The sequence below is a fragment of the Sarcophilus harrisii genome, chromosome 6 (genome assembly GCF_902635505.1).
Source record: "Sarcophilus harrisii chromosome 6, mSarHar1.11, whole genome shotgun sequence".
NCBI lineage: Eukaryota > Metazoa > Chordata > Mammalia > Dasyuromorphia > Dasyuridae > Sarcophilus > Sarcophilus harrisii.
This window is the reverse complement of record NC_045431.1, coordinates 20,345,714-20,371,314: the sequence shown is the minus strand read 5'-3', so window position 1 is coordinate 20,371,314 and position 25,601 is coordinate 20,345,714. Positions and strand designations below refer to the sequence as shown.

The window sequence follows — 25,601 nt, the reverse complement described above, 5'->3', positions numbered from 1 at the left end:
TGTTAAAATTTATAAAGCTAAGGATATTTGGTTTGATCTTGACAAGACATTTTTCCTAGAGGGCAAATATATGTAGCTTACCCTACCCAGGGAAAGAGATTGTCTGTCCTAGAATATAATTCACTATATAAATAATACAATCATAGATTTACAGAAAGAAGGGACCATAAAGATTATTGTCTTCAATCTTTTCATACTCTTTTTACAGAATAAGAAACTGAGGGCTAATGCATCAAAGTTACTTGCCTAGTTTCACACAGTAAAACAGTATATCAGAATACAAATTTGAAGATGGGTCTAAATTTGATCATTTTTTCCATAAGCCACAGGTATTATTTGTGGCTTTGGTAACAATTTTTGGTAGAAATTTGTTTTTACTTTTGAAAATTGTTTAAAAAAATGCTGAAACTTAAAAAACTTCGCTCTTTGGTTGTTTTTCTTGCTGTTGCAACTGATTGAACCAGGAGGAAAGACTTCTAATGGATTATGATAGAACATTTTAAGTGTGCCTTATAAAAAAAAGAATATGAATGTTATTCTCATAACACATGGATTTTTATTACTAACTGAAGGACTGATTGGAGAAGAAAGAGTATTCCTTTAAATAAATAAATCGGTTACTTTTTTTTTTAATTTCATAATAGCCATTAGAATAACCTCTGTTTGCTAGGCAATGTTTTTCCTCAATATTTCATCGGTATGGAATTCTTTCCTAATTACAAATATTTTGAAAACCTCACTAAGGCAACACAGAGAATCCTAAATAACTTTTAGATGGTTTAATCAGCATGAAAGAACCCGTAACTAGGAAACACAACCAAAATTCAATCAGAGATGTGATTAGCATCCTTGGGAGTAAGAATTCTTAACCTTATTTTGAACTATGGCCCCTTCTGGTAGTCTGGTAAAGCTTGTGGACCTCATTGCAGAATAATGTTTCAAATGAATAAAATGAAATACACTGAATTCCAAAGGAAACCAAGGTTGGAGAATCCATTTTGTGTACTTGTATACTTGGGTGAAGGAAAGGGAGAAAAGTGAGCCTAGGAAAATAGTCTGAGACTGGATGGAATTGATGGGAAGAGGAAAAAACAAACCATATTCTTCCCGTCCAATATCTACCGCAAGGGATGCTCTTCCAAATGGGCTTCCTGCCAATCCATTGAAGACAACGAGCTATCCAGAAAGGCCAGGAAAAGGGCTAATCAGCATTAATAACACAAAACCTTGTTCTCCAAGATGTCAACAGTAGGAGCAGAACCTTGGCTATCTCTAGTTCTAGTTAGAAATCTGCTATATGGTTATGGTGCCATAGCATCATAATACCCAGACTTAACAGGGATTTGGATCTGCAAAATTCCTGTTTGTTTTCATCATCGACCACTGTCTGAAAACCACAAACTCCAGCTCAGTCTTTTTAGTACTTTTAGTACTTCTCACTCTAGCAGGTTTGATCTGTCTTGCTTTTAAATATCTCTTCACCTCTTCACCAGCTCTTTCAAATGATGGACCAGAACATTTTTTTTTTTAAATCCATGCCTGAGGAAAGCATCCCTTTTATCTTAGTTAGGATCTTGTAAACACGATTTTAACCCTCATGGCTTACCCTTCTCTATCTAGTCATACTAACACTACAAACCTAATTCAGAAAAGAACTTGAAACGGTTGATTTCAATGAAGTTTTCCATGTAAAACTTATTTTCTCATGATTGCTATCAGGAAGCCATTGTTCTCTTCCATTAAAGGAGGGGTGGGACTGAGAGGAAGAAAAATGTCTAAGAGTATAATGAAAACACATTTCAGCCTCAAGAAAATCATCAAAAATCATACATTTCAAATATAGGAAAATAACTATAAAATATGTAGAGCTTGTCAAAATATTAATAATGCTATTTGTTGCTGTATTGAAAATAGAAATAAGAAGACACAGAAAATAAAAGCACAGCAGATTCTGCCAACACGGTTTCTTGCCTCATTTTAACTTCTATATTGCTCCCAGTATGAAAATAGCGATTTCGAAAGCTTTAGCAGCTTAATTTCTACATCAAGCTGATACCATCCTAGACAGCTAGATGATGTAGTGAATGTTGGCCTTTTACTCAGGAAGCCCCAAGTTCTCTTGTTTGGACATTTAAGCTTGTTAACCCTTTCACTAAATCTCTGCCTCAGTTTTCTTGTAAAACTGAAGGTAATAATACCACCTACTTCACAAGGACGTTTCGAATTCCAAATGTAAAGTATTTTATATTATTTATTAGCTATTAACATTAATGATGTTAACTTTACACCCAAGATATATATCACACATACATACACACCAACCTTCCACATTGCTTATGTCTATTGACTTCTTTTTTCTTAAAGTATTTTAGTCAGAGGAAGAGCGACCAATAACTGCTAATAATCACATAATACTTTAAGCTTTGCAAGGCATTTTACATGTTATCTCATTTAATGTTCAAACCAACCCTATGAAGTAGATGCTACTGTTTTACAGATAAAGAAAGTAAGAGTCAGAAAAGTTAACTAATTTGTTCAGCATTGCACAGTTAACAAGTATCTGGGGCAGGAACTGAACTGACAAGATGATGTAAGACTAAAGAAAAAGGCTGCATTTTATAAGAGTAGTATCACATAAATGGAAATTATTTGTATGTATTAGTAGTATTAATAAAAATATTTTTATTTAAATGACTGGAGTCCATATTATGTGCTATTAATAAGTCAACAAAAACATTGGTATACATGATTGGCAAAAGCAAGTCACAGACCTCACAAGAACTATGGTTATATGTAAATTTAAGCTTATAGTAAAATTATCTCTTTAACCACTATATAGAGTTTTGTTAAAGTATAAATATTGTGTCTGAATACTGATTAATCTCAAATGGCTTCTTGGTCAAATTTCCAATATTATCCATTATTATTAGTTCATTAGTTTACTACTTCATCCACCTTGTAGTTTTAAAAAAAAATGTAAATATACTGGATGATCCTGCAAGGATCAAATATATTAACGAGCCTGATAATTAATTTATAAGCATAAGCATTGCATCTCTCAAGGGAAAACATCAAAAAGTAGAACCTTGACCAAAGGATGACTTTAGGGATTATTTTGGCCAAATCTCCTCCTTTCATAGACAAAGAAATACCCAGAGAAAGGAAGTGGTTTATCCATGGTAATAGAAAAAACCAGCAGCAGAGCTCTGCTAGAATGAATGTAGCAAAAGATAATGGTAGCATATTCAGCAGCAATCATAATCAAAGAACAAGATATTTCTGATTGGTTCAAGAATGTGGTTTTTAATTTTCCCATGAATTTAATGAAGATACACAATGAGCCCAAAAGCCTAAATGATTTTGTTTCAGAGACTGGATTTATGGTTAATAATCTATATCGAGATAAAAGCCCATATTATATATGTGTGTGTTTGTATATATACACATATATGTGCATATCTAGGTCAACTGTTCTAGCTAGCTCACTCTTCCTTCCAAGATTATAAAGTATTTTTGAAAAGAGCACAGATCGGTGTCTTTTAAAGTACTTGCTCCATTATTATGATTTGCGATGTTTCCTTGTTACAATGTGAAAGACCTTTATTAAGATTATATAGGTTCATAATATATTGATCAGCATGAGGCACATTTACAGATGAAAGCCTTGAGCAGGGTCAGGGGAAAGGCACAAAGTATAAAAAGTGTTTTCTGCCAGCTAATTAATTAAATTTCCCAAATCTAGAAAAGACTATATATTCAATCTCAGAAAGTCAGTGCTTGGTCTTTAACATGTTGCTATAATCTGCTCATAAAAATAAGGGACATTGCTAGAAATTTGGCATTAATAAAAGAGGTTACATTCATGGTGATTTCACTCTCATAAAGGCAAATTGAGTCCCCACAATTCAGTGTACCTTTTATAACTCAATTTCTAAGTTCCATTATGCAAGCCTCCACGCTTACAAGATATTATTTATTCTGCAGGTATGACATATCATACCTACTAATGATCAGCAAGCAAATTGGGAAAAATAGCCTTTTTCTCTATTTCATTTTAATTTTTAAAGAATTACTTATGCACTATTTGCAGTCAAGACTTCATCAAATTTATTAACAAGTTTGTGACTTTTATTTGATCAAGGTCTTTATTCTAAATGCATTCAGTTGAATGTCATTCTTAGGACACAGGTTGGAAGAATAATACAGTCATATTTGTAGCTTGGAAGGAAACTCAACACTCTATATTAATTCATGATATATCTAATTGCTCTGCCATCCTATATCATTTTTATTTTATTGTAAAGTTTATTCTATCATTTCTAAAGTTTCTTATACAGATGCAAATCTACATAATACATAACACATTCATATTACATTTCTAGATCATGCTAGTCCACAGCTTTAGAGTCCGTCCCCTGGTTCTTAAAATGTAGTAATTAAAAGGTTTCCTGGACTCTCAGCTTTTGTGCATATCTCATATAAATTCTGCATCTTAGAATGTAGATATGAGACTCCATGTTTCTGTTTATACTTTAGCACCAGATTTCATATAACTTCAGGAGAACAAATCTTGACCCATCTTTCATCTAGCTTTGTAAAATTATTCAACAATCATTCATTATGTACTTATCATGTAAATGAAATAGAGCTTCCCTTCAGGAAGCTTACCCTTAATTTCATGTTAAATCTGTGGATTTAGCCTTTTGAAATCTAACTGCTAACACCTAAATTTTCAGAAGCCACATCTAACTCCGTAGATCTAGAAATAATAAAATCTATGCTGCTACCTGACCAAGGTATGGTTTTCAGTACTCTCTCTGTTCATAATTTTATCCTGATCTAAGCCCTTGTGTTTCTCTTTTGATGTAATTTATCCTGAGTAACCTCAGAAGTTAAAAAAAAAAAAAGAATAAGAGGGGAAAGCATATTTGAGGGGAAAAAAGGGGGGGAAGAATGCATTAATTTATATAAACAAACTCTAAACAATTTCAGTTCTTCTTTACCCTTCCCACTTGTGAGAGATTTTTAGAAGAAAAAAAGATTCATACAGTTATATGGGGTTTGAGGAAAAGTGTCCCTGTGTGAATATTTAAAGCTATTTTATTCCATCCCGCATTTTTATTTCTATTTGTTTTATTTTACATAGATTCTTGGATTCTTCAGGTGAATTTGTTTCAATTTTATATTTATTTGTAATTTTTATTCATTTTTATATTTCTTTATATTTTCTTTTGAGAGGTTAATATGTTCCCATTTTGTTATAGATTTTCTTAGACTTTTTCCAGCCTCTTTTTTTCTTACTTTTTGAGATCTAATTTATTTTATGTCTCTTTTCCTAAATTTCTTGAAATATATCTCAATTCCGTTACCCACATTTTCATAATCATTTCATATTTTTGTTTCTTTTTTCTCAATTGCAGATCTAAATATTTATGTATTTTCCCTCCATTTCATTCCTTACAAAGGAAGTTTTCTTTTTCTTTTTCTAAGAAAGATTTATTTTCTCCTTCCTGGTTATTAGTAGTATAGTGTTTGGAAAACCTACTAAATAAAATTATCCTTATTATAATCTATTCTTTCTTCCTTTTTTTCTTCTTTCTTTTCTTTCCTCTCATTTTTAAACTTACCTGTGATTTCATTTTAATAAATATCTCCCTATGAAGAAGCCCTCCTTACAAAAGTGGATTCACTCTTCATTTTGTAGTTTTTAATATTTGCATGATGATAATGAAAAGTTAAGTGCTTTTCTTACTGGTCCAACAGCTAAATTTTAACCTGGGTTTTCCTAACTTTGAGGTCAGTTCTCTATCCACTGTGACTCCTTTATCCTAATTCATATGAAACTAAAAAGAACACACACACACACACAAACACACTAACCACTAATCAAAAAATACAAAAGGAGAAAAAAATGTAGCTAAAGATGAAAAATAAAACCAGATTAGATGAATACTGAGAAGATTTGGGATTTTTTTTCCAAATAATATAGTAAACATTTATCCGATCACAACTTGAGGACAGTGCTTCCTTCAATTAATTAATTAGGCCCTATGCAAATGTTGGTTCCTATATATTCTATTAAGACTGAAAAAAGTTGGTATACATTCAGTCAGTTTGGTTTTCTTAATTAAGTCAACATTTCTTAATGACTATACCATTCTTCTTCTTTGTACAAGCATCTGATCCATTCCTCCTCAATTTCCCCACTGAACATGGGCCTTTATTGAATTATTTTTGAAAATGTATTTAACAATAGGTTTTCCTCCCTCTTTTCCCTCCCCCATATACACATATATTCTCAAAGATAAAGATCTGTCTGGAAATTTTAAATAAACCCATATACTAACAAAGGTGCAATTCCAGGTCTGACATGCTGCAACAAGAAACGGGGGGGAGGGAGACTCAAATCTATATGACAGAGAAGGCAGGAAGAGATAAAGGGTGTTTCCTTAGGATGACTATATTAGTTTTATTAGCTTGTTGGATCAAGATTTAAGGTGTGAAGTGCAAAGTCTCTCGATGATGGAACCCTGGAGGTAGTATATCATAGACTGGAAAACAGGATAATCTTGGTCACCTTTACCAATACTATCACTCCCACCCACCCCTCCAGGATGTCAGGAGCCAGCTCTAGAGAAAGTGATTATGCTACTCACATCTGAATGGCAGCTATTTAAGGTATATTTGATATGACCAAAGTGCTGAAGTAATGTGTTTTCCTCACCAGCCAAGGAAAAGTGAACATTTAAAATCAATGAGCACATATTTACATAATCATTTCTATGATTAAATATTTGAATTTTTAAATGTTCCACTTTATTAAATACTGTGTTACTAAGAAAAATAAAAGCAGTTGTTAACTGATTATATTCATGAACTAAAGTAGCCCTTTCAGAAATACTTGCTCAATTTTGAAAAGTATATTAAAATTCTCTTTTACTTCTTAATTATAGTCACACCATTTTTACTATTATAGATGCTGATTTCCAAAAGAATAAAGTCCAACCTCTTCATGTGAGACTCTGAAATGATTCCAACATACCTTTTCTAAATGAAGAAACACTACTCAAACCATCTACATTTTCCTATCCCATTAGACCCCAGTTTCTAAAACTGGATCACAATCACATGTGGAATCTTACAATTGAATGTGGGAGTTGCAAAACTGGGATTTATTATTAGTCAATGTTTGATTTGTATATCTATTTTAAATACCCAAATATCCAGGGTCATGTAAAAGAAGGGATTGCAAGTGGAATAAGAAAGCCCTGCATTAGAGTTCTCTATATTCTCCACTCTTCTTGAGGTCTCTCTCAAATCCAGGTTTTGCTTATAAAACAACCCTTACCTGGGATGGACTTTGTGACCAATATTTTCCCTAATCTCCGTCATAAATTTTCCCTTTAAAAAATCATCTCCTCCTCCATACCACTGTCCTTCCTTTATTTCTTCAATCAGTAATTATCATTCCCTCTTTAATTCCTCATTGAACTTTTTATCAGCACTATGTGCTGATAAAAATTCCCTTAGTTTTTTTCTTTGCATTATAGTTATCCATTTATGTCTCATTTTCTTCAATTTTTGAAGGAGAAGCCTACATCAAATTTCTTTGTCTCCTGACTCTTGGTATTATGTCTAGTATTATGTTTAGTTAGAGACACATACTCAGTTTATGTTAAATGGAATTCTAAAGAGATGCCCCAAATCAATACGCTTCTGAATTAACAGTTTCCTTCTCCTTTAATAATTGTGCAAATTCAATTTCAGGCTATATCATATTCATTTTGCCATACTGGCTGGTGAGATGATGTATATTGTATTATACATGTAACTCTAGGATATATCAGTTTATCATCCCGCTCTGCATCACTAGCAAAATAAAATACAAACTGTGAGAGAGAGTCAGGCTGCTCTTGGAGAAGTCCAAGGGGCAGCATCACTTCCAGGTGAGAACCATCATACCTTCTGATTAATGGAGAGGCCTTAACAGCGCCCTTCTTCCATGCGTCTTGCCATGAGGAAAGGGGAGGAGGGGAAAGGTGGTGATGGCAGCAACACCTGGGGAAGGGAGATGGGGAGATATGTGAAGGGAAAATCAGTAGGCCCTAAAATGGTGTCCATAGACCTTGCCAATAAAACTAGTCATTTAGATTAAAAACTCAAACGGCTTAAATGGTAGAAGAGCTCTTTAAATTAACCCAAACCATAATAGGATAAAATGAAAGAAAAACCCTGAAAGAAGATGCTTGAAAGGTGCTAATTTGCAATCCATGACAAGCTCGCAAGAAATGCAATCTAAGAACATTGCAGACAAATACAGAAGAGTCTTTAATATCCTATTGTTTGTCTTCTAATTGGTTAGAGTTCTCTAAGGATAAACAGAGGTAGTCCTCCTGAACCTGATGCTTACTAGTTATACAGTTAGCATAGCCATTCCCTTCAACACTGAGTCCAAATTTCTTTATCTAATAGATCAGGATGAAGATTTTTGCCCAAGCTACCTCATGGTCTTAAGAGGAAAGCAGTATGGAAACCATAAAAGGGCTACCTTTACAACTGGATAACATTAGTGAGGAAATATTCTCATCCATGAGTGCTCTAATATCACAGATCCAGTCCGCATCCAATTAATTTTATGTTTGTGATCCAGTTGGCAAAATGCTTTTGACTGGATATGCGAACATATGTGATTATGTTTACCAATAAAAATGGGCAAAAGTGTATTGACAGAAAGATATAGACTATATGAAGAAGGAACCTCAGGCTTTGCCAGTTCATCATTCTAACTATTATCTCTGACTGGAAGAACGCAACCCAACTTATTTCTAGAAAATGATGTTACTTAAGAACAGTAGATATCAAATGAACTACTAGTTTTCTTATAACTTAGCCTGATTAACAGTTAACCTTAACATGATAATAGCAGTATAAAGTGAATTCTTGGCTCTGCTTGCATAACTGTCATATGTGCTGAGCATGGTTGAATCAATCCTGGTCTTCCCACTATTTCAAAAAATATTTCAGTATATAAGAAAATAAGATAACTCAGGAATTATAGGTACAATGAGACTTCTTTATAATTACAGGGTTGAGGGAACAGAACAACTATCTAATAAATTTTTAGGATGTTTTTTTTCTTTCCTGGATGTAGTAAATATAGTTCAAAGCAAGCTCTAACAAAATATGTTTGGTTTTTAGGTGTTATTATGGTAGTAGTGCTTTATCTGTAGTGTCTGCAGTGTCTAAATGTTTGTTATGATTTAACTTAATCTACCCAATTTAAGTAATATTGACTAGGTTTTCCTCTTGTTAGAATAAAGAATGAGAAGTTTAAAGTATGAAATGTAAGGGGAATGAATACTAATGAAAACAGAACAATTGTTTTCTTATAAAATATTTCATGTAATTTTACATGCACTAGACACATGTCATATAGAGAGAGCTATAATTACCAAGCAAAGTCCATTTATACATCTTACAATAATTAAGTTTTCATCTTTGAATAGAAAATTTGAGGCTTGTAATGCTATCATAGGCCTAGGTAAAAATGTGACATAAAACTAAAAATTCTCCAGAAATAATATTTATTCCTCAAATTATTTAAATTATAATCATATTTGATGACTAGGAATGGAAAATTTTATCTTTGTGAGCTATTTGCTTAGTGGAAGGTTTTATATGTTAGCTACTTTTGAATAAGGATACATAATAAAAGTGTTTACCAGAGAAAGATATATATGAAAAAAGAAGTTAAAATAAAAGATCCATATTTCTTATTTATACATATTTATTTACTTATTATACACATATATGATCTAATATATATATATATATATATATATATATATATATATGTTTCTTATATATAAAATAAAGGACTTCTACTAGGTTTATGTCTAGTAAAAGTGTAATGACATTCACTGGACTTTTTTCCAGAATTGGAGACATGCTGAATACATGACTACATTCCAGTTTCTAAAGGTAGTTCTGGTCTTTAATCCAGCTGTTTGGGAAAGAAATAATCACAAGGATCTTTGTAGATTTTTTAGCACAAAATTCCTTTTGACCTTTTCTTAATCCTGTTTGGAGAAAGAATTTCAGACTTTGCAATTTCATCATGTCTCTAGTCTTTGACATACTGCTTACTATTAGCTATTATCTATGTTTGGAAGAACATGACCCAACTTATGTCTGGGCAATCAGGTTAGTCATTCCTGGAGTTGAGAAATTCTATAACTAATGACTTATCACAGGAGATTAGCATCAAAGAACTCTGAAGGCATGCTGAATAACTCCTAAATTTTTTTAGAGTTGCCTCACATTTAAACATGTTTAGACAGATGTGCCTGTTAAAATTATATAGAACCTGAAGTACTGAGTCTCATTTTTGTTCGATATGAGTGAATAGACATACTTGGTGACCTTTTACTACACTGCTTCTTGAGCTACTTCTTGTATTATTTAAATTTTTTTCAACACTTGATAAAGCCTATTCATTGGGAATCAACTTCTGTATTAGATGATTAAAAACCCTGGAAAGAAACTGCACTAAACTTCAGAAGGGTGGTATTAAAGTCTGTGATTTTTTATTGTATTTTTTGAAGTTTGAAAAGAGAATTGTCTGCTGCTTGATATTATGAGAGAATAAAAATAGGCAAATGCATCAATTGCCAATGTTTCAGCAATTAAAATTGTAGAATTTTTGAAGAATCTTTTTTTAAGATGGCAACTATGATGAAACAGGCAATGAAAACAAGAGAAAAACAACAAAATCACTCCATCTGTTCAAATATCTGCCCGTGATAGCAAATAGGGCAAAATATACCAGTATATAAATATAGATACTCAATTCTCTTCAAAGAAAATAATGCTGAAGACCTTCTTTAGCAAATGTTTTATTGGGTCATAAAAGATTTAAGAAAGATCTGTTTGTATGTGTTTTATACAGCAATGTACTGGGGACTGTGGGGAGCATAAAAAAATGCCTTATACAAGGAGTTTACAATCTTTTTTAAAGAGACTATAAAAGAAATTGTATATATATAAAATACACACAAACACAAATGCACACTGAAAACTAAAAAAAAAAAAAAAAAACAGCTGGTAAAATTTAAATTAATACACCTTTGCCTGAGGATATATATGAAGAGTAAATACAGAGAAACGAAGTAGCTGAAATTAGGTGTGGTATATCATGGCTTCTTTCCTTGAGGTGGTTACTTTTAAGTTGACATAATAGGATTTGTACGGCACATGATCTATTCTACCAACTCCCCAAATGTATAGTAGTACACTTTATTTAAAGCTTTTTTCTTAAGGAGTAATCAATAAAAAAAAAAAAAAAGTATATCTTAAGCAGGGTCTTTTTTTTGGGGGGGGGTAGGAGGTAGACATTAAGATTAGTAGAGTAGATAAGGTCATGGTAAATTGAAATGACAAAAAAAAAAGTTGGATGGATGGATGGATGGATAGATAAGTTAGTAGCCAAAAATGCTCTACAATAATGGCTAAGGGGGAAGAATGAATTTACATATTGGTAAAAAGTGAGATTAGTTTTCAACTGCTATTAATGAAATAATTAGAGGGAGATGTCATCTCAGAAGGGTGAGAGATACAGTGAGTACCCCAGAATCTAATAAAGTGTCTGATCCATACCTGATAAATTGAATCAAACTTCATTCCCATATAAGGAAAAAATAATAGTTCATGCAAATATATTCTTTTACAACTTTTAAGTATTATTCTTCATCTTTAAATTGGGGATTATACTAAATAATACCTATTTTACAAGGCTATCTTGAGGATCAAGTGAGATAATATATGTAAAATCAATGTAATGGTCATAATTATTATTATTGGAACATTTTGAAGAGATGAGTCCTCAAAAGGTAGGTAATTAAATTTAAATAAAATTAATAATATTTAATAAAAATTAAATATAAATTTATTTTATAAAATTTTGTAAAGTAAAATTAGCTCTAATGTCATATACTATACATTTAGTTATATACATATATAGAATATATAGTTAAAATATGTATGTACATTTTTATCTATTGCAAGTACATAAATATTATGCATGTGTATACAGATATAAATTAATTATATGTAATTATAATTGTGTAAATTTAAGTATATAAATTTATGGTAAGATAATGTAACCTATATTTGTGCAACTGAATTACACACAACTGTACAAACATAAACAAACTATACAAATATAAATGTATATAAGTATTACATATGCACACATATATAATTTTTCCTTGTTTACTGTTATCAAGCATCTAACTCCTACTTCTGTCTATTGGAAGAAAATTTAATAGACTAAAAATAATTATGTTGATCTCTATTATTAAAAATTCACTTTTAATACAACTTCCCAAGTAGCAAACAGAAATTAGCAGAAAGTAATGCAGCTCTCAAATGGTCATGTTGATGAAGAATATGGTCCTTTGCTCCCAAAGAGCATGGAGGCTAATTATGGGAAGACAAAACTAAGATCATAAGAAGAAAGGACAAATTTAAGTTCTATGAGGCAAATATTATAAATATGAGAGAAATTAAAAGAAAAACAAAGATTAATCAGTGTGAGTAAATACAAAGCTGGCAAAAGACCTTGGGAGAGGAAGTGAATTTTGCCTGGTCTGATTAGTTCTAGATATGTCAGGGAGAAATAGGCTGAAAACAGGAACAGGCTTTTGTCTTAGCCAAAGACTAGAAAATGGAGTTCTAGAATTGGAATAAATCAGATAATAGATAACCTCTCTAAGTTTTGATGATCAAAGGAGTGTTTTCAGATTAGTCTGGCAGCACTGTGTGTGTGTGTGTGTGTATTTGTTTGTGTTTGTGTGATGTTTTGAAATGAAGAGGGTCTGGAATTTTGCAGACCAATTTAGTGAAGATAACAGTCATCTGACTATGAGGTGATAAGCCCTGGATCAGGTTAATGTCACTGAAAGCACAGATGAAAAGCTCATCTAAAAGCTCATTGACAGGAAGGAATGACAGGACAGGTCATGTCCAGGGATTAGTAGGTCAAGTGTTATCTCCTTTGCATGCGATGCTGCTCAATTAACTATGTAAGTAAATGGGAGAGAAAGCTGAGTTTCTTTTTAAGACTCAGGTATGCTAAGATATTATTTCAGTCAATGGAAACAATCAGAATGTGATTCCTGAGCAATATAATAAAAGTAAAAGTATTTTAATCATTTGACTATTAAGATCACAAATGGATAAAACTTTTAAAATATAATAGTTTTTCAATAAAATAAAAAAATATGCACAAAAGATGATGAAGGGCATGACATATGATGAGTTGATCACAATTGATATTTGAGGCTTTTGTGTTTCTTTTAGTCAGTGTTATAAATATATGTAGGATTATACAAGATAGTTCATATTTTCTTAGGATGCAGTTTTATAATTCATATCACATTAAAATGAAATTAAACTAGTTAAAATATTTAAAATCATCAATTTTGAGAAAATGTTTCTGCAATGAAGAATTTTTAACAATAGAAATTATTTGTTGTGTAAACTTTTAATCTATTATTTAACTTCTTAATTGGATTTGCCGAGTAAATAATTTAAGATGCTAAATTTATGACATTTTGCAATAGCTTTTTAAAAGCTGTTTCAGCATCACTATAGAAAAATAGAAAATATCCTTTTCCATTTAACTTAAGATGTTCACTTATTATAATTAATCCTGCATTTTTATTTTAATCATGTTCCTAGGGTAATTACACACTGTTGTCATATAATTATCTGTAGTTGTTGTAGTTCTTTCATTCCATGTGACAATATTAAGAGATATTAAAAGGAGTTTTTTTTTTTCCTTTTTAAAATAGTTTCTAAAGACTGTAGTGGTTCTGGTATGTTTTCCTCATTAATTTGCCTAAAATAATTTTAGTATTTAAAAATAGAAATAAAGATTAGAAAAGTATTTCATTACTATAGGGAACTCTCAGGCAAGGAAATGTCCTTTACCAATGTAGATCATCACTATCTCCAAAACTTAGAAACCTTGAGAATTATCAAGACCAATGAGACAGTAATGGTCTTATATAGGATGAATCAGAGGTCAGTCTTGCATTTAGACCATCCTGCCTTCAAAGTCAGTTCTTTATCCATTTATCCTATTTATACTATATCTTATTTGAAATATGTGTGTGTGTTTATGAAATGAATTCAAAATGAGATTCTAAATGAGCATGTTCCATTAATGGCTTTAGCATCATCTCTTTAAAATAATTAGTGCTCTATCAAAAGACCCTGTAACTTTATTCCTCAATGCATTTAATAATGGTTGATTTATTCTTTTCACAAAAAAGATATTATATTTTATTGCTGTCATGAATTTTCTCTATTATTCTCTCTTAAGAATGAATTTTTACATATTATATGAGTGTAGGAAGAAGGGGTTGAGGGAAAAAATTATGTATGTGTGTATTTTCTCCCCAGAAAATGATTATGGTTTCTATGTTATGTAAAAAAAAAAAAAAAGCCTATAAAACTAAAGTATTTTTGGTAGTGGGTCTAAATAACAGACTTTAAAAATAATTCATCATAGGTATTCATGAAGTATCAATTGTGTTTTTTTGGGGGGGTTTGGGTTTTTTTTAGTTTTAGTATTTTTTTTGTTTGAGAGTTTTTTTGGTTGTTTGTTTTTGTTTTGGGGTATTTTGTTTTGCTTTTCACTATTAGGAACCAACACATCAACCAATAGGAATAAAGCCAATAATTGGCTTTCCAGGTATATAAGTTCAAGGGGAAAAAAATTGAAACATATTTTGTTCTCCATGAAAAAAAAAAGTTCTCAAAAATATAAGAAAAAAGGCAAAAGCCATTTCCCTAAAGTGTGAAAATTCAATAATCTTTTTCTAAAGAAAATGGAATCTTATTCTATCTCCAGCTACTCCTGCAATTTGCAATTTTATATAATAAAGGGGACTATGCCTTTTGAGGTGAAGAAAATGAAACCTTTAATCAAATACTATCTATGCCTTCTAATTTCCAAATAGACCTCTGTGATGTCTCCAAACTGAGCATATGCTTCAAGATTATTTATAAATGTCAGCGTATTTAAAAAAATAAATACATGGTACACAAAATATTTTCTTTTTTCCATATAGCATAATTGAAGCTGTCCAACTTTTAAGAGGCTGGCTGGCCTTGTGATCTTAAAAAATTTTAATGGCATAAGGTCATCAGAGGAATTGTTTCTCAGCCTTCAAAGCAAACTATTTCTGCTGATATTCCATAATTCTCCTTAGGCAAATGAAAGAAACAAATGTATTTGATAGATATTCAAAAGTCACGAGTGTGTTTGATACCAAAATTCTTCAAGGAAGCTCAGACTTAATGGTTTCCTGAAAATTACATAAGTAACATACCTGAGATTTTAATGGCTAACTCTCAGTAGCATAAGTTCATTGAATGAGGCGATTCTCCTGAGAAAGAGAACATCGTCATACTTGTGGACAAAACAGATAGTAGTCAAGTCAAGGAGATACCTATGTTATTGAATGATACAGAGTATCTAGCTCAAGGATCAACCTAAAATGATCTTTAATTATGGATTGTAGGGTTCTGCCTTTAGCCTTATCTTAATTATATTTTTAACAAATTGCAAGAAAATATGAAAAATAATATTTTTCAATCTTTTTGAAGATTATATTATCTGGGGACAAATATTTGTTAGGAGAGAATACAGATTTAACAGACTAAATTTGTGACCTAAAAATCCTTAACACATTTACAAAAGTTCAATCTTCAGAACAAAGACAGTAATCCAATTGGCTCTCTCCAATGGTCAGAACACCTACAGAATAGTTTATTTAGCCTCCAGCAAATACCAAAAAATAAATAAAACAAAACAAGAAAAGAAAGACCATGAGTGCATCTTGAGGAAGGTGATCAAAATTACAAATGATACTAATATCAACCTAAACAAAAAATAATAGAAGGGAAAGACTGAAAAGAGACTTCTTAAAACCAATAGATTGATATTAGGAGATAGAGTTTCTTTGAAAATAAGACAGAACCTTAATTATAGTCAGTCAATCATAAAAAGCAATACTCATTAGGCAATAAGTTCCCCATCAGTGGAAGTGTTTAAGTAAAGATTATATGACTTGGCAAGGTTGTTTTAGATAGAATTTTTGCAGGGAGTTAGAGGTTAGAATAAGTTACCTCTAAGTTGCCTTCTATCGCTATTTATGATTCATTAATATGGCACTTCGGAGGTATAGTACCCTTCAAAATCAGTCAATCACTTCATATACCCTGTATTTTCTTCAACAAACTAAGCACACATAATTATTATGCTTTTATCCTCATTTTTCATAAGAGCAAATAAAAAGAAAATGTTTAGTCAAACTCATGCATTTGATTATAAGAATGTATAAGTTTACAATTGTAAACTGAAATCTAAATAATTATATTTTTAAACAAGTCCTCTCATAATTTATGTGGCACAGAAAAAGTGGTATGGAATCATTATAATCCTTAATTTCTTCTTTCCTGACTTTCTACACTGACAAGAAAAGGCTATTTCCAACTATGAACTTTATTATTTCCAAAGACTTATAGCTAAAATCTTTTTCAATGACAGTTACCCAAAGGGCCCTCTGCTATTTAGAGATGAGATTAACTATTAAAAGGTAGATTCTACTGATAAATCACTTTTCATAATTCCATTTGATAATTTTATTATAGGAACTTCTCTTTGCTGCCTAGTCTGGGTAGATCAGCCCAAATCCAAACCTTAAAAAAAAAAAAAAATTAAGACACATTAAAAGCCCTTATCTTCATGTGTCCTTGGAGCTTCTCTATGTTTTCCTTCTTATAATCTCCAGGTACTTCCCTCTTAGCCACCCAAGCCCAACAACAATTGTCATTTGTCATTCAGTTTAAACTCCATAAGTGGAAGATATTAGAAGGGTCTTCTCTTCCTCCAAGAGACGTGGAGATGTTCTTTTGTTAAAGCTGCTTCACCTCTGTTTAAAAATAACAGAAGAAAAGCAAACCCTTTTTTATCCTACCAGGATGAAAGTGCTAATAAAATGGCCTATTTCCTTTACAAAGGAGAAATAACTGTAGTGTGTTATTTGTAATTTAAAAGCTCCTGGAAAGGCTATTCATAGACGACTAGGGAAGGAAGGACCAGAAAACAGTCTGTTCATTACATCCTTTCTTTAAAAACTGTTTATCTATTTTTATTTATAAAATATGAGCTCTGCTGCCTCTGTAATATACCTCAAGCATAATTGTTATTTCCAGAAACAAGAGCTAGATTTTTCTTATGGGTCTTGTTCTTGAGTTCTAGATATTTATTAATGAAATAACAAACAGACCAGGGCAAATCTTCAGTTACAAATCAACTAAGAGGTTAAAGTATCTGCCTCAGACTTCATCGCCTGTGCCCTCTGTAACTACTGAATGGCAACTGAGAATCTTTATTTTCTTTTATATGAGACAGAGAAGTATGTTTCATGTATATGTACATACACACATATAAACACATACATAAATTTATTATTATATGTTATACATGGATGGTATTTTATTTTTAAGTCTCAACTGTGACATTCTCAAGAAACCTAACAGATTGATAAAACTACATGAGGGTGGTGGATATGTGTATGTTTTCATAACGAAGTGAAATTGCTAATTTCTTTTATTTTAGTCACTGCCTAGATTAGGGAAATGGAATCAGATTTAACAAACAGCATATGGAGCTGCTAATGAAAGTGAAGAACCTGTTCAATTTCCTCACATTTTTGCTCTTTTTTATTTGTCTGCAAAAGTCAAATCTCATGGTGACTCAAACTCATTTGTCAAAATAATATACCCATTATTCTAAAAATTGAGATCAAAAAGATGGAAACTAAAGAGTTTTCTTCATAATAAAACATTACTTTGGTTCTGACATGATTCATAGTTTCATGTGTTCCCCCCAAAAAAAATAATTAATAAATTAATACAAAGAGTATTTTCATTAAAACCATATTTGTTAGTCTCTTAGGGTTTAAATGTATAATTTCTAGATATGTTAGGAGGAGAAAGAAATAAAAAGCTGTATTATAACATCTTAGAGAATCCCAAATAGACCAATGGAGAAGTGATTTGAACAAGCTCCAAATGCTCGTCCAACGTAAAGAAAATGAACAGGGAACAACTTCAGCATTATCTCAGGAACTTGACAGAAATGACCTTGTTGACTCAATTCTGTGAGTTTTGGAATCAGTCAAGAGCACTTCCATAGATCTTAATTCTTAGTAATGCTTTGGCTATACTTTTGAAACCAATGGGCTTTTTTGTCCTTTGTTTCTTTGTTTACCTAAAATGCCTTCATCTTCTATGTAGGGCTTCAATTCCTTTTTTTCTCTGAGTACTAAGGAGATACAAAAATATCTTATTAAGTCTCAATAGAGTCTCCTCTTTTAGTAACTCCTCTGCTTACTACACATGCTCAGAAATGTATTCTTGAAATATCATGTTAAAAACAAATCAAATCTTTTTGTTCGTTTGTTTGGTTTTGTTTTTAAAGATTACAACTTCTATTGCAAATGAAAGATTGCCACAATAATTGTTTTTATACAAAAAGACCAATATATAATATGCCAAATTTAGGCATTTAAAAAATTACAGGGAATGAGTGTTTCATGTCACTGGAGTTTTACAGCACTATTATGTTCCTCTCTTCCCTGATCATAACAACAGTATTTGATCAATGAATTAATTAACCAGTTTTTATTTGCAACTATAAGTGCCAGGTAAAGTACCATATACATAGGACACATTCAAATAAATGAAACTATCTCTGACCTTAAGAAATTTACATTTTATTACAAAAGGAATGTCCATTTGTGAATATGCACAAAATCTGTGGTTAAAACTAAATGCGGAGCTGCTGGAAATTTTATTTAGGATATTTAGAATATAAGACCAGACTCACTTAATCCCAATTGCCTCAGAAAAAAATATATAGGACCACACTAACATGGACCTAATTAACTTATTCCAATGATCCCTAGAACTCTCTGAGATATTAGACAGCATACTCATCATAAATGATTTTTCAAAAAAACATTTCTAACCATTGAACATACTATGACTTGATGGATTTTTACTTAGTTTTACTGAACTACTTTTCCCACCTATTCTTTGTTAGGCTGATTGGTTCCTATAGAGTGGGAAAGGAAAAAGAAAGGGGGAGGAGAATATATTTAGAAATTAAATTAATCTAAAAACAAAAGATGAAAAATATTTTAAAATGGATTTCAAAGTTGTGTCAGAATCATATTTAAACCCCAATTTTAACCATTTTGTTATCTTGCAAAGGACATAATGTTTCTGGGGTAGTTGGTAAAGGTGACTTAGATAGAACTAGAAAAAAATCATAAAAATGGGAAACTGAGACTGTTATGTGATGATATACAGAAAATCTCTTGATGCACTGCATTTCCTCAACATAAATTCATATTGATTTTAAAGGTTTGGCAAAGCGTGATAATAAAATTTGAAGATCTATCCTCATAGATTTAATTAGAACAGTTCTCTATTTGGGAGAAGGGGTATCACCAGAATATTCTTCATTGTTTATATTCTATTGTTATATACAAGCCATGTCTCAAAAGCTCAAAACTGACAAATCCTTGATTTTATAACTTCACTTCTTTGCATTAAAAAGTCTTTCATGGACCAGTGTTCTTAAGCATACAAGTGACATGGTCCAATATAAACAGAAAAGGAAACAAGGTGGTGATGGAATTTAGGAAGCGAAGAAATTAAGGTAAAATGATTCGTGTGGTGGAAAGAGTAGACAGAAAGTAGAAAGAAAGGAAGGGAGAGATGTTTTTGTAATATATAATAAAATAACTTCATTGGGGTACTACTAAATTAGGACATTCTATAACAGAGGTTGGAATGCTAGTTCCCACTTACACTATGCTCAAAGTCTTTTGTTGCCAATGGTACCAGAAAGACTTATGATATTTTGAAAATCAAGGGAAGAGTTTTGGAGACTCTTTATCTCATGTAGGGAAAAATAGAATTTAAAATGTAATATGCAACAAAACTAAAAAGACCATTGCACATGCACACTACATTTACAGTAGATTATCTCAAGAGTTTATACCAACTCTTTCAGTATATTACTATTTTGGCCTTGATTTTCACATGAAAATCTCAGTCTTTTATTAGCAATCTTCATCCAAGGGACTCTAAGAGACTTGAGAATTATAATTTTTAAAATACTTCCCCAGCAAGAAAAAAAAAAGAGTTGAGTTAGGAAAGATATTTTGGACATAATGAAGTTTACATCCAAGAAGAAATTTTAAAGTATTATAATTTTAGCATCCATCTACATTTATTTGCTCAGAGCATGACAATAATTTCATTTGTGAAAGAAAGGATTCCAGGCTTTTTGTTTTGCGAAGAAGGAATAAGTTACATAACGTTAATCAGAAAAAATCAAGAATGATATTTTTGTCTAATGATATTAAAGATTCTATCTCTAAAACTTTGTTTTTACTCTTCTGGTTAGAATATCTAATAATTAATGTTCAACTATATTATCAAGACATTCACATGAGTTCTGTGTGATATATATGTGTGTGGGTGTGGGTGTGTGTGGCAGACGTGTGAGAGAGATTATATATATATATATAAATACGTGTATAATCTCCAACTCTTCATGACCTCAGGCGGGGTTTGCTTGGCAGAAACTAGAATGATTTCCTTCCCCAGCTCATTTTACAGAAGAGAAAACTGAGGTAAAAAGGGATAAATGACTTGCCTAGAATCACTGGTAAGCATCTGAGATCTTCTCAGGTTGCTATCCATGGCAGCACCACCTAACAGCCCCTATTTTATAATATGTGCACTTTAATATGTTTTTAAATGCATATAATTTCAAAATTCACACAATATAAATTCAAATGCAGCAGATACCATGAAACTCTCATTCTAGGAAACAGAAAACTGGCATTTAAGAGTCCAATTGCAGCAAACACTGTAAGACTTTGTACCTCGAATTTTTGAAATATGTTCTAACTTGTATCGCTCAAGGTGGTAGGGACAGGCTGTGCATTTTTTTTTTCAATTCTTCTGATGCGTCCTTATGCCTTACTCATTCATTTTAGCAAAACACAGCATACCATGGCTTACGCTACCCAAAAACCAAGCACTGTGCATGTTGATGCACGAGAAATAAATGTGTTCCAAATTTGATAGAATATACATTGGGTACAAGGAAGTCTTTTTACAAAATTAACTCTAGTGGCCAGCCAATGAATCCAAAGCTAAAAACATTACAGAGATTACCTAGGATTCTCTGAATCATTGGAAGCCCCCTGTATGGAAGGAATATATGACTGAGTAATATGTTATAGTCAAACTATGCTTGAGCTGTGAAAAATAAAATGAGCTCATGGGGTCGAGGAGTTGCCAAAATTGAATTCTACCAAAGAAGTTAAGCATGGACTGTGTTTGGAATTACAGTGTGCTTTAAAAAAAGTAAGTAAATAAAAGCACAGACTTGCTCATTGAATTAGCATTATAGGAGCATGTTAAAATTGCCACAAGAGTCTTTAAAGTAGAAGAGAATGTATCTTTAGTGTAAATTTCCTCTCCTAGTAGCACTTTGCTTCAGGTCACATAGTTGTATAAAGTAGGCTGCAGGTAATTGAATTTTGCCATGACCATTTTACGAAGGTGTAAAGGGGAACTCGTTGACAATAAGAGATTCATCCTGTTTATAGTACATAAGTCAGAGGAAGATCTAGGAGCAGAACTCACAGCTGCTGTTTTCCTAAACCATTTGGTAGCTCACCAAGCAGCTCTATTTCTCTGCAAATTTAGTCCATTTACTTTACCCTCGATACTTTCAATTTTGCAGTACATACAATATTGCAGTACATATAAATATGAGACATGATTATCACAGAATGACCATTTTAAGATACCGTGCTGGAGAATGTTTGTGATTCTATAGCATTCCTCTACAATTCTACTCAACGCCTCACTTCAGGCAATAAGGTGACCCTGTATTTCTGAAAACAATGCTGGTGGAGTACAAGATCTGGCAGGTCCAACTTGGAAAGGCTTTGAGTGTAACCCAATAATGAATTATGTAGCTTTTGTTCAAGCACTGAACTAAGTAAGCTTTCAAACAAAAGCTCTTGCTGGTCATCTAATGGATCTTTTTTTCTTTTTTCTTTGGGGGGGGGGTAGCAGTACACAGTAGTTTTTATAAACCATTTCCCGTGTCATATCTGATTGCCTTCTGGGTCAGAATTACTATCCTTTATTGAAATACTGAAATTTTTAGGTAATGTTACAGTCAGTCTTTATATGGGATGCCATACATGGCATAAGCAGCTTGAAATAACCATAATTTTTTTTCTTAGAAAAAGAAAATCCCAGAATTTTTCAAATAATTGTTGAGTACCCATGAGTGGTTGACATGTCATGGCTACAATATAACTAACATATAACACATATTGGTTATGCCTCAAATAATTCTCTAAGAATATCAATTGGGAACAAATGAATCCACAGCATCAATTATACGATCAACCAGTTCCTGCCATCTCTCCTCCCCCCCGAAAGGGGCTACAGTCTACATTGCTACAGTCCTTCTGGGTATGGGATGATCTAAATTGTAATTCCAAAGATGAGTAAGTTAGTAGTCAACTTTTAAAAGGCTTTTAAGTTCACTGTTTCCTGACTAGTCAATGACTGTTAATTTAAAAAAAAAAAACTTACTTTTTTAACTTTGAAAATTCTAGAAGGAAATATGATCATATGTATTCAGATGAACTTGTCCATGCTGGTAACCCAACAGTCTTGTTTAAACCTGTTTTGTTTTTTAAAATACTTAAGCTAAATAGCAACCCTAAGAGACCTTTCTGAGTTTCTTATTCTAAGGAATATTGAGCAAATTCAGTCATTCTGAACAGCTGGCAAGTAGAATCAGAATAAGTGAAACTGAAAAAACCTAGGAAGGGGAAAATCAACAGAAATGAATTTATACAGGCAAATGTTTTTTACCCAGATTGAGAAAAAAGGCAAATATTTTATAATTTTACTATCTTTAAGATTCTTTAGTGACTTAGCCTTATAGTTTTAAGCTTAGAGTATATGAAAGACACAAAGCAATAATATATTTTCTTCACCTAACACGGACATTAGTGAATCCATTTATAAAGTCTTATAGATGGAACATTACTGTGTTTTGATATTTTTCTAAGAAATGCAGTGTGGGAAGTTGTAATATCAGAATTGGAGATGAATTTATTTTCATTTTAAATCTTTCCAAAGCATGAATGATAACTTTGGAATTATTAAATATGTTGTCACCATGTCTATTAATCACTCAGACTATAAACTTATTTGGGGGTGGGGTGAGGTAATTAAGGAAGTAATTGTTGATACCAGGTCTTTTATAGAGCTCATTTTCCTCTGAACATGTACTTCTTTCCCCTAAGATGAATACATTCTTATATCTGGTCAGAATGAAGTGACATTTTTTTAAACCAATCATGATGTATCAATGCTATGCCTATAAATCACACTTATCAATCTGGACCTGAGTAGCAGATCTTTGACTATGCTACCTTTCAAATCTTTATACTGTTAATTTCTGTGTAATCGTAGAACACTAAAATAAAACTGGTAGAATATGAGGGCTTTTATGAATTGTAATTTAATGGCTTCACTTCTGACATTATGTTAAATTTTATGTTGGTCTCATTTCTGTGGGACTCTTTTATGATGAAATGCAATGAAATGATAAGATGATGCATTACACAGAAGCACAAAGACATATGCCTGGTGTGGACTCATGCATAACTCACAGAAAGATATATTTGGTAATGGGAATTCCATGCCCGATCTCATCTGACAATGTCCAATCTTACTGAAATACAGGACAAAATGTAAGACTGCAATAGGAGCGTGCTTCAGAGCTGCTCATCTGGTGGAATACAATGGTTTTAGATAGATATTACAATACAGTCCATAATCTGATTTACCGATATATCGTATCTTATAGAGTATTCTTTGTTACTACTAGTATTAATTCTGTTCTGAAGAGCATCACAGATTGGCCTGTGATATAAAGCAAAGCAGATACTTGAATGTGTGTGCTCCCCCCCTCCACATCCCCTTTCAAATGAGAAAAGGGAGGAGGAGGAGAAAAGGAAGACATCAGAAAGAGCATAGAGTGATACACACCAAGCCACAGAACCTGAATTTGAATCCCCCCACCTACCACTTCTGTCTTCATCTATTCTCTCTGGATGTCAGTTACCTCATCTGCAACATGATGGGGTGAGAACAAAGGACCTTGAAATGCCCTTGTACTCTGGTCAACCAGAACGTGAGGGCACTTGAGGGGAGGCTGCTTCAAACTGGAAAGGAGGAGTACAGGCAAAATTATCCTATACTCTTATTGTACACCAGGTTCCAATAGAGCAGATTATTAAATTTCAGAACAAGAATTTACAACAATCAGCAAAAGCTATAAATTGAGTCTTGATTTATTGTTTTCTTGATGGTCTAGACTAAAAAAGTGGCTTGATGTAGATTAAATTTAAAAGTATGTCATACATACCCTATTTTTTTTAAAGGGCAGTTCTTAAACCTTTTGAAGCACAATACTGGGTATAGAGGAAGGAAAGAGCTAATCCCCACAACACAGATTCTTATTTTAACAAATTATTTTTTGCTAACTGATTGCTGTCAGCATGATGAAGTGCTTCAAAGCAACAACAACAACAAAAAAACTGGCTTCCAATTTAGCCTCTGTCATATCCAGCTATATGACCCTTAAGCGTCCCCCCAAAGCAACTAACTCCCTAAAATCATAGGTTGGTGGGTTATTGCTAATATAAACAAATGGCAGTATTTTTCATAATCAGGATTTCCCGAAACTAACAAAATAAAAACTTTGGAAGAAAAATAAAAACAACAACAATAAAAAAAAAAAACAGGGACTAAACTGTGTTATTTCTACACTACTGAAGGAAACTTATCAGTAGCCCCTTTACTGTAAAATATACTTCTCTAAGAGAGAAAACTAATAATTTAGTAAAGAATCAAGCAATGCTTCAGGAGACTGGTATTTCTTAATAAGGCCCATGATTATGCCATCATGCTTATATCCTTTCCCCCAAATTGTAGTAATCTGCTGTCACTGTACCATCCCAGTCCTATCTTCTCCGCCTTTTTGCTGTATTTTTAATGAAAACTGCTTTAGTTCTAAGTAGACAAACACTATAAGGCAGAACTGTCCTTTAGGCTTTGAGCAGCACAATATTTTTTGAAAAATATTTCATGTGTATTCTCAGTTGTGAACAAATAAAATTATATGCAGTAACCTAGCCAATAAATTAGAAATTTAACCTTATGAGGTTACATTTATTATGCTTCTATTTCCCTGGGTGATTTGCCCTTTGGGTATTACATTCCTAGGAAAGAATTCAGAATACATTTATATTTTCTATTTTAGAAATTTATTTATGCCCCTGAATTCTCTGGGAGCCAACTACATGCCAAAATTTAAATTAAGAGATGTTCATGCCTAATAT

The 25,601-nt window shown here is 32.2% G+C and overlaps 1 protein-coding gene across 4 annotated transcripts in view; it reads right to left on the bottom strand.

The window, feature by feature from the left end:
- PCDH7 (protocadherin 7) overlaps window positions 1-25,601 on the bottom strand; it is a 466,821-nt gene that overhangs the window by 219,940 nt on the left and 221,280 nt on the right. The window contains exons 3-4 of one of the 4 annotated variants that reach the window (XM_031943112.1): window positions 15,399-15,455; window positions 7,999-8,058 (exon numbers count right to left, since the gene is read on the bottom strand). The exons of 2 other annotated variants lie outside the window; for them this stretch is intronic. In XM_031943112.1, the coding sequence (XP_031798972.1) occupies window positions 15,421-15,455 (35 nt within the window). In that variant the 3' untranslated portion in view covers window positions 7,999-8,058; window positions 15,399-15,420. Of the gene's footprint in view, window positions 1-7,962; window positions 8,059-15,398; window positions 15,456-25,601 lie in introns of those variants that run through there. One more of the 4 variants, XM_031943111.1, reaches the window with a different exon arrangement.